The following is a 12,990-nucleotide window of genomic DNA, read 5'->3' on the forward strand; positions in this document are numbered from 1 at the left end:
GCCTCCTGTCATGTCTGCTAGTCAGGAGGAGCTTATCCCCATGTTTGTATACAGCTCTCTGATAGAGAAGTATAGCCTGGTGCAGTGTCCCGGGCTGCCATATACACAAAGCATGTCTGCTAACAGCTGACCCAAAGCTTTAGCCGTTTTACCATATGTGGCTCCGATTTCTTTACGGCAACGAAAGGGTAAAATGGTGGGAGGAGCGGAGGAAGAGGTTTGGTTTTAGGTAGGAGGTTGGCTTGTGTCATTGCCACTGCATGTGGAGCCTGTGACGGCGCTGCGGCCACTGTACTGCTGACTACACAGAGGCCTCTGAGAGTCCTGGGGTGTCGGCGGGAAAATGCAGAGTATAGTGCGGCACGGCTGCAGGCTGCTCCAGGGGCTGACCGGGAAGGTTCGGGCCGGTGCTTTATGTACCTCTGCTGCTGGACATTGGGCGCCCCCTAGTGGATATGAGACGGAATTACAAGTGTACAACAGCCTGACTAGGAGGAAGGAAGGGCTCACACTGCACAGACCGGCGCTAGCAACATGGTCAGACTATTCTCTGCCTGTACTGTATCTGTAATATGGGAAGGAAGTGGCAATATGTGCATACAATAAAACCTGGCCTCTGCATAATGTTAGGTCTACATTTAGTGACCATGGCTGGTATATGCTGCTAATTTTACACTGTAAAAATACAGATAGAAAGTGCTGCATGTACAGTAGTAGAAAAGTATTTTTTCAAAATAATGAATTCCATAAATGTGTTTTTTTTTGTAGCTGCAAATTTTCAGCAGTGACAAATAATATCAGCCCTACCTTAAAGGGGGTTTCCACTTTCTAAGATTGATGGCCTATCCTTAAGAGAGTTCATTAGCCAAGACCTCCACAGTGTTTGAGGACAGCAAAGCTCCTGGTAATGCTAAGCACACAAGCCCTTCAATGGGACAGCACTACAGTACCAAGACCCAGCACTACAAATCATACAGCGAGTAAGCAGTGCATTATGGCACATGTAAGCCCTAATGTTACTAAAAAAAAAACAAATATAATCAGAAGAAAGTTAATATATAGCTAAGATAAGTTATACGTTACCGATTGTTGGGGGTCTGACCACTCACCATCCTAGTAACATACCATAATGTACTATAACGGGTAGGGAACCTTCGGCTCTCCAGCTGCTGTGAAACTACAACTCCCAGCATGCTCCGTTCACTTCCATGGGAGTTCCAAGAACAGCAGAGCAAGTATGCATGCTGGGAGTTGTAGTTTTGCAACAGCTGGAGAGCCGTACGTTCCCTACCCCTGTACTATAATAACAAAATTGAATGAGCTGTGCACCTGGACGCTAAGAATACATGCACAGGCTGGAAAATTGTCCTCAAGTGTTTCACATCCCAGCAGACATCTTGAAAATGGCATGGAATTGAAATTATTTTAGAATATTGCAGAATTTTCTTATGCTGAGATGGAAAACATCTATGTCACTTGTAATACAAAAGAGTGGTAATGTTAAAGGGTTTTTCCGGGACATATGCAATGATAACCTTAGGATAGGTCATCAATATATGAGCAGTTGGGATCTGACACCAATGAGCCCTACCTACCAGCTGGATAGTAAGCACAGTGCTGTACATATAACAGGGGCTGTGCTTAGTATTGCTGCTCATTCCCAAAAGTTAATACTGTTCGAATTAATCACTTTGTTATATAATGCAGACCATCAAAATAACAGGGTAAAGTAAATCCAAGGGTAATGCATTCTATATTTAGCTTTATAATCCTTGATTGTTTTTTCTATACTTCTAAAGTTAGGCCACATTCATTTGTTCATAATGTGCCAATATATTAGCATCTATGTTAGAGCCACAAGCGTCATGGCAACTGCAGGTCCATTGACCAGAACTAGAGGAATCTTAGGGCTCTACGGTGCTGTAAGTTTAGGTCAGACAATATAATATGGCTATATTATGGACGTCTAAATTGTCCCTTAGTGTTTACTCACACAACAGTCTTAAAGAGAATCATTTTACCACCTCCAACAAGTCCAGATCTTTGCATCAATTAATAGATGCTGCTCCATTGATTCTAGCACAGTTGGAATTATTTCTCTAGCCCTCACTGTTCCCAAGCAATCACTGCTGTTAGTTTTGGTTCCCGATATACCATTCAGTCTCTGTACTCTCAGGATGGCAATGTCAGACAGGAGCAGACAAGGTGTGTGATTCTGGCTGTCTCTGATATGAACTTTGAATTACACCCCCTCCCTGACACCGCCCTTCTGATATTACAGAGCTTGAATTGCACTTTGGCACCAAAACTAACTGTGCTTGTTTCTTGGGAATGGTGATGGCTAGAGAGAAAATTCTGACTGTGCTGGAATCAGTGGAGCAGCACCTATTAGCAGATACTAAGAACTGGAGTTAGTGAAGGTGGCGACATTTCCCCTTTAAACAACCATGTGCTTGATGTCCATTTAAACAGCACACTGCCCCATAGAAAATAATGCATCCCATTGCTCAACAGTTAAATAATAGAACATGCCATTTCTTGAGCCATTTCACAAATCTCTCCATAGTCTGTGAGGAATCTGTAAAAATGGTTTACACTTAGATATAAACTTTTTCATGGCCAATACACAGCCTTGTCATCTGAATAAGCACTTGCAAATTTTTTGGTATACAAATCATGCCAAAAGTCACCATTTTTGACACTTGCTTTGTTGCACAAAAAAATTGTTACTTTTTGGCCATTTTCTGGTACACTTGCCACTGACCTAGGCGTTGGCGGTGACAGTACGGTTAATTCAGTGCACTGTCAGCTTTCCAGCAGTATAGGACGTGAAAGGTCCTCTTCGATGATTTTGGTGCACTGGTCTTTAATATAGTAGCCCCATTGATTTTCTAATGTTATTCCTTGGTACATTTGTCACTAAATGAAAGGTCTTCTGTAAACGCATGGTAATATAATCTCATATGTTCCTTTTAGGTATAGCTGTGGACCAACAGTGTATGATCACGCACATCTTGGACATGCATGGTAAGTTACCATTAGTGCTTAGCGATTATGGCCCAATAAAAATTATGATCTTTTTACTTTGATTTTGATCAATAAACAATAAGAAATAAAACTTTTCCCGATGCTCCAGTGCAGTCTAGTCTTCTCGGTCCAGTGTTGATATGTGGCGGAAGTCCTAACCACACGTGACTGCTGAGGCTTTTGAAACGTACATTTAGAGGGACTGGTTTTTGGACGCTATCTTACTTTTGCAGATCCCTGGAGGTGCCAGTAAAATGGAATTCCCCAAGAAATGACCCTATTTATAAACTAACTCCCTTAAAGGGATCCTATCACTCACACACAATTTTTTTTTAGGTACCACGTCGGAATAGCCTTAAGAAAGGCTATTCTTCTCCTACCTTTCGTCGTCTTCTCCGCGCCGCTGTTCGCATACAATCCCGGTTTCTCTTGGTATGCAAATTAGCTCTTTTGCAGACCTGGGGGCGGACCCCAGCGTTCAAACAGCACTGGGGGCATCCCCGATGCTACGAGAGAACTCTCCAGCGCTGCCTCCATCTTCATCTGCAGTGTCCTCTTCATCCTCTTCTTCCAGCGCAGGTTTCCGACTTATAGGCCTCGGGCAGAGAAGACTGGACATGCCCACAGACCATGAGAAAATGGCCGCTTACAATACTGTGCAAGCGGCCATTTTCTCGTGGCGTGTGGGCATACGCAGTCTGCTCTGCCAAGAAGTTACAAGTCACCGCCAGAAGAAGAGGATGAAGAGGACGCTGCTGACGAAGATGGAGGCGGCGCTGGAGAGAGTTATCTGGCAGCAATGGGGACGCCCCCAGTGCTGTTTGAGCACTGGAGCCTGCCCCAATGGTGCGATTGAGCTAATTTGCATACCAACAAAAACCGGGATTTTAGGCGAACAGCGGCGTATAGAAGACGACGAAAGGTAGGAGAAAAATAGCCTTTCTTTCTTATGTGGTACCTAGAAAAAATTGTGTGTGAGGGATAGGATCCCTTTAAGGAATCTAAAAATGAGCATAGTTAGAATTTTTAACCCTTGAGTGTTGCATTATTTTAGCATCCAAAAAGCTAAAAGTGAAAAGTTAAAATTGCAAGTTTTCCAGAAATACAGTATGTCATGTTGTGCCAACAGAGAACACACTCCAAATACCATTATGCAGGATATTCCGGGATACAACATATTGGAGTGTTCGTCTCTGAAACAAGCTGGTCATAAAATATTGCACACTTAAATTCCATATTTCAGAAATAAATTTCAGTTTTTACCTTTAGCCATAATCTGCACATTAATTTCTGGAAAATGAGTTAAAGGGGCTCTATCACTGGGAAAAGTCATTTTTATCTAAACACATGCTTGCATAGGCTTTAGAAAGTCTATTCCACACTTACCTTTAGTATGTAGATTGCCTCAGTGGTTTCTGAATAAGTCCGTTTTTATTAATATGCTAATGAACCTCCAGCCAGCTCAGGAAGTTCCCAGCAGCCTCCTCTCTCCTATTATCTTCTATGTGTGTGAAGCAAACAGGAAGCTGAGTCATCATCATCAGCAGCAGTCTCCCATAGAAAACAATAGGAGAGGTGTGCACGATCTATCGTGCACCAGTCTAATTAGCATATGAATAAAAACGGACTTATTCAGAAACCACTGAGGCAATCTACATACTATAGGTAGGTGTGAAATAGACTTTCTAAAGGCTATGCAAAGGTGTGATTAGTTAAAAATTACTTTTCCTAGTGATAGAGCCCCTTTAATGCAATACTTTGGGGTAAAAATGCTTACCACACCCCTGGGTAAATTCCTTGAGGGGTGCAGTTTTCAAAATGGGGTCACGTGTCAGGATATTCTCTGCTGACATTCAGGGACCCCTCAAAAGACACATGGCATCCTAAAACCAAACCATCTAAATATACACTCCAATAGCCAAATAGTGCTTTTTTTCCTTCAGTGGTTTATACCCAATTATGACACTAAGTGGGTTATTCTTGGTTCATGTCATGTATGTTCTCCAGAACTGCTGTTTAGACACATAGCAGGACACAAAAGTAAAGAAGCGCTATTTGGCTTTTGAATGCCATGTCACATTTGCAGAACCCTTGAGGTGCCAGTAAAGTAGAATCCTGGTTGACCTCAATTTCAAAACTGCACCCCTCCAAGAATTTATCAAGAGGAATAATGAATATTAATTTTCCAAATGTGAATACACCGCAAAGGGTGAAAAGTGAATATGTAAGCTGTGCAGACTAAATTGGGTAAACTAAGTTTTCCAATATTTTTCATTCTGGAGGATCAGTTCTGGAGCCTGGATTGTACCCTGATATTTTTTTATGGTAATGTAGCCATATGAAAGTTTGGTTTTTTGTGGGTTGAGATACATTGTTTTAATGTCGCTGTTTTGAGGTGACTATAACTTACTGACTACATTTTATTAACTCTTTCAGGGGAAAATTGTTACAAACATAAATTCTGGCATTGCTTTTTAACATTTATCATTTTTTCATTGGATGCTGGGATAATGTTGTGATTTCCTCTTATTATTTTTGGGCACAGTATTTCACTGGTTAACCATTATGCTGGTAATTACAACACTTCCCCATCAGTCTAATGGGGCTGTGTTGTGTAGAGCTGGGGAGTTAGGAGGCCAAACTGCTGACTCCAATGCTGACAGCCACAGTCAGTCAGAAGCAGGAAAGATCCTTTAATTCATGAAAAAGCCAGTGATTTAATTACTATGAAAGTAAATATGCAACAAACTATGCATAATCCTATTAATATTATAAATGTGAAAGTTTGTGGGTTTGTGAGTTCGGATGTTCGGATGTTTGTTCCTCAATCACGCAAAACCCGCTCGACCGATTTGGCTGAAATTTTCCACAAACATAGTTAATACACCCGATTGCGCAATAGGCTACTTTTCGTCACAATACCGCACATACGTTTGTGCCAGGACCCCCACAAAACCCAAACTCACACCACCATCTCTGCAATCTCACACACTTTGGACCATAGCAAGCCACAAAATTCATATTGCCCTCTACAGCCTCGCCCCTAACCCCACACAATCACATATACATATACTTTACCACTTTGCCCCTCACCTTACCAATACTCCAGGAGGAGTATTTAACGCCCCGGAGCACCCATATTTGCCGACCCCCACCGCTCTGACAATCCGCGACACTGCCCACCCATGTCAATACCCCTAGGCGGTCTAATAAATGCAAAAAAAAAAAGTTAAAAAAAAGTAAAAAAAAAAAAATACAAACAAATAAAAAGGATTAAAAATTCAAATCACCCCCCTTTCCCTAGAACACATATAAAAATAGTTAAAAACTGTGAAACACATACATGTTAGGTATCCCTGTGTCCGAAATCGCCCGCTCTACAAAGCTATACAAATATTTTTCCTGTTCGGTAAACGCCGTAGCGGGAAAAATGGTCAAAAATGCCAAACCGCCGTTTTTTCACTGTTTTGATTCTGATAAAAATTTGAATAAAAAGTGATCAAAACAATAAGATTTCCCGAAAATGGTAGAACTACAAAGTACACCCGGTCCCTCAAAAAAAGACGCCCTATACATCCCCGTACACGCACGTATAAAAAAGTTACGGCTGTCGGAATATGGCGACTTTTCAAAAAAAAATTTTTAACACAGTTTTGGATTTTTTTTAAGGGGTCAAAATGTAAATAAAACCATATAAATTTGGTATCCCCCGCATCATAACGAAACACAGAATACAGGGGACAGGTCATTTTATTTTATTTTAAATATGGTTTTTATTGAAAAGAAGAAAGCTTTTACAATATAATAAAAAGAAGCAATTACAAACATAAGAAGAAGTCCAAGCAGTAGAATAGGAATCGCATGCCGGAACTCCGGGCTGTAGCTCAAATACATGAATGACACAGACACGACCGAACATACAAAGAACAAAGGACCAGATATACAAATGCTACAAAGACACCAATTCTACAAGAAAACAGGAAAGGAATGAAAAGGGGAACACAACCAGAAGGGAACAGGAAAGAAACAAGAAAAAGAGAAATAGGGGAGACGGAATAGGAACAGAAAAGAACAAGAAAACCAAACAATGACATAAACAACATAACCACATACCTGAATACAATACCAGAAAAACACAAAATACATCCGAAAAATTGAAAACGGTAAAATAAAATAAAATAAAGCCACCTGGGGTAATAACATAGTAGGTAAATAGTAATCAAGGGGACCCCCTGGGGGCGGCCTGAGGCCGAGGAGAAAGAACACCCTTATTAGACTCCACATACGAAATCCAGAGAGACCACTGTGATCGAAACTTGGTGTAAGTATGGTTTTTGTTAGACAACAAACGTTCCAAGGTACATGCCAAGTTCACATGGTGAAATAGTTCAGCTAAGGTCAAACAAAGAGCGGACTTCCACTGGCGAGCAATCATGGCCCGAGCTGCGAGCACGATCTGACCCAGGACGACCTGCATCTCCGAGGGGACTGATATCAAACCCAGCCATGGTGGACATGAAATGAAATACCGCTATCCAGAAGGTTCGTAATGGTGGGTAGTCCCACCACAAATGCAAGAATGAACCTATTTGGCCGCATCCCCTCCAGCAGAGTCTAGAACAAGAAGGATCAATATGCGCCAACTGGGTCGGAGTCCTATACCACCTCAGCATAATTTTCAAAGCCGTTTCCCAATGTGCTGCCCCCTTAGATACACGTTTAACAAACCCAGCTGCCGCATACCAATCCGACAGAGGGATAGTTCTGGCCAGGTCCGTCTCCCAACGAAGCAGGTGAAGAGGCTTGACCCGCTCCGGGGGGACAGAGAAAAAGCCATAAAACACAGACAGCCCACCTCTAACAGGCGAGGACCTATTCCACAGCTTTAAGGCTAGCCTGGGAAAGGTCAATCTAGAGGGTTCATAGGATTGAAAAAAATGACGCAACTGCAAATATTTAAAGAAGTCCGTTTTAGGGAGCTGGAACTCTTCCTGTAACATGGAGAACGACTTAAACCCGTCGTCCGTAAACAGCTGTGTCACTCTATAGAGACCCCTAGAGACCCAACCACGGAGTCGCAGCTGGGGGAGAAAGGAGGTTAAATATAGTATGGGTAGCTTTGATAAAGGGACCAGGTCTTCTCTGGAAGTATATGACAAAAAATAACGCCAAGCGGACACCGTGGCCCTAATACTCAGTAAGGGAGGGGAAGTGACGGGCAGACTTGAATCCTTAGGGCGTAAAATGCTCATAAGCGGGGCATCCAGAAGGCATTCCTCAATTTCGGCCCAGCGCCATTTAGAAGTCTCATCCCACCCGACCCTAAGTTGATCTAGGACAGACGCCATATAATATTTTTTAACATCTGGGACACCCACACCCCCATGGGACCAAGGGCGTGTCATCACCTTAAGTCGGACCCTGGATCTCTTACCCTCCCAAATGTAGTTGGAAAGAATGGACTGAAGTTTGGTAAAATATGAGTCAGGGAGGGGGATAGCGACTGTACGGAACATATACAAGATTAAGGGTAACACCATCATTTTGACAATAGCAATTCTGCTCGCCCAAGACAACATTGGCTGTGAGAAAGAGGCAAGAAGAGAAGTAACTTTGGTCAAAAGGGGGATGTAATTGACAGAAAACAGATCAGAACTAGGGGCCGTCAGGGAGATGCCAAGATAAGTTATACGGGAGTCATTCCATTGGTAGGGGAATTGAGAACTAAGATCCCGTCTCAACGAGGGAGAAATGAGAACAGGCAATATCTGTGATTTGGAGGAATTTACCTTATAATAAGAAACTTTACCAAATCCCTCTAAGACCTCCGTAGCAGCACTCAAGGAGGAACCAGGGGAAGTCAGGGCCAGTATGACATCATCAGCATATAAGCCGATTTTATGCTGCTGGCGACCCACAGTAATACCCTCAATATTTCCCGCCGACCGAATGGACTCCGCCAGAGGCTCCATCACAAGCGCAAAGATAATAGGGGAAAGAGGGCAGCCCTGGCGAGTACCATTCGAGATCCGAAAGGACTCAGACAGGAAGCCCGATGAGAGCACACGAGCCGACGGGTGAGAGTACAGAGCCAGAATAGCAGATTTAAAGACTGACCCCATACCAAACTTATCCAAAAGGCTGTCTAAGTAACCCCAGTGGACCCTATCGAAAGCCTTCTCAGCATCCAAAGCCAGAAGCAAAGAAGGCGTACCATCTTTTTCGGCTTTCTGAATAAGATCTATGAACCTCCGTGTGCCGTCTGGCGCCTGCCTACCGAATACAAAACCCACCTGGTCAGGACTGACCAACTGGGGGAGAAGGAGGAGCAACCGCTCAGCAAGGATTTTTAGCGTACAGTTTGATATCCGTGTTCAGGAGGGAAATAGGTCTAAAATTAGCCGGGACAGTGGGAGATGTGCCGGGTTTGGGGATGGTCACTATAGTGGCCGACAACATTTCCTCCGGGAAGCATTGCTCCTCCGCTGCCTTCCGGAACACAGCTAGAAGATAAGGGGACAAAATATCTGCGTATTTCTTGTAGTAGATCCCTGAAAAGCCGTCTGGGCCAGGGGATTTTAGTGGCTTCAGTGAGGCTATAGCTTCCGTAACTTCAAACAAAGTGATAGGCGAGGCTAGGGAGGCAGACTGCGCAGGGGAAAGGCGGGGCAGGGCCACAGAATCTAAGAATCGATCGATTTCTTCCCTAGATGGTCGGTACGTCTGAGGATCATCCCTAAGATTGTATAACGACTTGTAATATAAGCGAAACTGCTCTGCAATAAGGCGGGGGTCAATTACTTTAGTACCCGAGTCATCCACAAGGTGAGCAATACGGGTTTTAGGACGCGACTGTTTGATTTTTCTAGCTAAAAAGGCGCTAGCCCTACTATTATGCACATAGGCCTGACATTGAAAACGCTTAAAAGCTAGGTCCTGTTGACAAGCCAGAAGGCCCTGCAATCGGAGTTGACATTGCCTAATCTCCGCAGAGACAGAGGGAGTGGGGTTAAGCTTATTAATTGCAGAGAGGGAGGACAGGGAGTGGAGTGTAGCATCTATGTCTTTAGATCGTTCCTTTTTTGCCCTCGCGCACGCCTGAATAAGCACCCCTCGCATATATGCCTTATGAGCATTCCAGAGCACATGAGGGTCTGATACGTTGGGGGAGTTGAGGGAAAAATATTCCCTCAGGGCCTCACGGAGGTGCTCATCATAAGAGGGGTGATCTAGGATATACTCATTCAGGCGCCACTGGGTAGGCATAGCAGTGGAGAACTTCTCATGTAGAGAGAGGGACACTGGAGCATGATCAGTCCAGGTGATCAGCCCAATATCCGTAGATTCTGTCTGCAACAGCCCAATTTTATCAGTGAGAAAAAAGTCAATACGGGAATAAGAGGAGGACGAAGAGGAGAAATAACTATAATCTCGTTCCCCGCCATGTTGACAACGCCAGACGTCATAAAGGCCCTGATCAATCAAAGAGGAAGACAATATAGGGGAGCGTCTCTTGGGGTTGGAGGAGTCTAGAGAATTATCTACCAAGCAATTAAAATCCCCACCAATGATCAACATACCAGTAGCAAAAGTTCGGATCTTGGAAAGCACAGATTTCCAATACTGCGCCTGGGAACGATTCGGGAGATAAACAGTTACTAAAGTATACTTAACATTGTTAATAAGGCAATTAAGCCCCAAAAACCGACCCCCGGGATCAACTAAAGTGGATTCAAGGGAAAAGGCTACTGAATCCCGCACAGCAATAAGAACACCCTTACGCTTAGCATTGCAAGAAGCCTGATATATATGAGGGAAAGAGGGATTAGAGAACTTAGGGCTTTTGCCAACACAAAAATGAGTCTCCTGGAGAAAGAGCACATCGCAGCGAAGGCGACGGGCCTCCCTCCAGACAGAACTCCGTTTACAGGGGCTATTCAAACCCCTAACATTAAGTGAAGAGATACGGAGTACCATAGTGATAATCTAAAGAAAAATGGCGGAAGACCCAGGTGGCTACACAGAAAAACAAGGATGCATAGAGTATGTATGAACAGGCATAATAACCATACAACAATCCAGGTATAAAACAAGAACAAAGAATGCAAACAAAATAGCATAGTGTCAAAAAACACCGAATAACCAAAAGTAATCAGCTGGGGGGGGGGGGGGAGAAAAACAGGTCAGTAACACTCAGCGAGAGTGAGTATTAGAAAGGCACACAGGTCACCTAAATCAAAGAATAAAGTCATAACATTAGGCAAGGCAAGTCAGTCCGCCGAAGCGGCTAACGGATTCACTTACGACCGCCCACCACAGTCCATTCCTTAGTAAGATGAGAAGGCTGAACTGAGGATTCAGGCACAGATGAATGAGAGTCAGCAGGGGCAAGCTTCCATTTACGGAGGAGGGACATGCCCGCCTCCACATCAGGGACAGAATGGAAAATCCCATTGCGGGGAATCAGCAGCTTGGTAGGGAAGCCCCAACGATACCGTATGCCCCGGTCTCTGAGGATCTTGGTGATGGGAGCCAACTCACGTCTGGCCTGCATAGTAGCTGCGGATAAATCGGGAAACAGGGAAATGGATGCAAACGGAGCTGGTAAGGTGCCACATTTCCTGGCTTCCGCAAGAATCGAGTCCTTAACTTGGTAGAAATGGACTCTCGTTAACACATCTCTCGGGACATCCACAGGAGCAGAGTTTGCTTTTGGAATACGATGGGTTCGATCCAGGGTGAGCTCCAGCTCAGTAAGTTGCGGGAGAATTTTCTTAAAGAGGCGTTGAACATAGGCCGCCAAGTCCTCCGATGCCACATCCTCGGGGACACCACGGATCTTAATATTGTTGCGCCTAGACCGATCCTCAGCGTCAGCAGCCTTAATTTTGAGCCATCTGACCTCCGCTTCCAGGGTGTTATGAGCGTCAACCAGGTCATTATGAGCAGACGAAAATTCCTCCATTTTATTCTCAAGATGGTCAGTCCGCTCTCCCAAAGCATCAATATCCTGTCGCAATTTGCCCACCGCAGAGGAGACAGTCTTGTTAATCCCCGCCTGTAGAAGAACAAGCATCCCTTTCAATGTATCACACGTTACAGGGTCTGAGGAGGCCGGGAAATCAGAAATGTCCGAATGAACAAAATCAGAGGTAGCAACAGAGGCAGGTAGGACATCAGCGACCCGTTTACACACCGGTTCCTTGCCAGATGGAGAACCCTGAGGAGACACAACAAAACTTCTCTTACCACCATCAGCCAGCAGGGGGAGACGATCGGCTGAGAGAGAGCCCTCTTCAGGCAAAGAGTCCACCAGTTCAGACCGTGAAGGCGACTTCGCTGGAGAGCGGGAACCTGAAGGTGAAGAAGGCATCGAATGCGACATGGTGCTCGAGAAGAAGTCAGATAGCTTCCTAGGGGTTTTGGAGGAGGATGGTTTCTTCCGAGGCATAGTAAAAACAGCAGGAAAGATCAGGGATGCAACCGAAGTCGGTGAGGCTGGAGGGCAAACTTATGCGACAGGGACAAAGTTCGCGGAGCAGTGCAGGAGGTCAGACAGCAGCAAATTCCAACAGGGCGGTAGGGGCCATATAACAAGAAGCCTAACAATCAGCTGAGAGCCGCCAGAGGTGACACTGTTAGCGATTCAATCCAACATCGTGAAATAAGTAGCCAGCGGTGGGGACACACAGGCAATTATAAGTCCACGGGAGCCCAGTGTGAGGAGCCCCCCCCGGTGGTGGAGTAGGGGCTCTGCACTCACAAAGGGCTCAACCAGAATAGGCAGGGAGCAGGCCAAGTAATATGTAAAGTCCAGTCCAGGTGGCAGGTGAGGAGCCCCCCCTGATGGTGGTGTAGGGGCTCAACACTCACTGAAAGTAATGTCACTCAGGCAGGGGAGCTGGAGGCAATGTCCAGAAAAGTCCAGGGGGAAGGAGAGGAGCCCCCCTGATGGTAGTGTAG

The 12,990-nt window shown here is 44.7% G+C and overlaps 1 protein-coding gene across 1 annotated transcript in view; it reads left to right on the forward strand.

The window, feature by feature from the left end:
* The first annotated feature begins 293 nt into the window (after positions 1-293).
* The window catches only part of CARS2 (cysteinyl-tRNA synthetase 2, mitochondrial), a 64,964-nt gene continuing 52,267 nt past the window's right edge, over positions 294-12,990 (forward strand). Inside the window, exons 1-2 of the mRNA XM_075265289.1 lie at positions 294-537; positions 2,977-3,027. Coding sequence (XP_075121390.1) covers positions 344-537; positions 2,977-3,027 — 245 coding nt within the window. The 5' untranslated portion in view covers positions 294-343. The remainder of the gene's footprint in view (positions 538-2,976; positions 3,028-12,990) is intronic.

Source organism: Leptodactylus fuscus, chromosome 2 (assembly GCF_031893055.1).
Source record: "Leptodactylus fuscus isolate aLepFus1 chromosome 2, aLepFus1.hap2, whole genome shotgun sequence".
NCBI lineage: Eukaryota > Metazoa > Chordata > Amphibia > Anura > Leptodactylidae > Leptodactylus > Leptodactylus fuscus.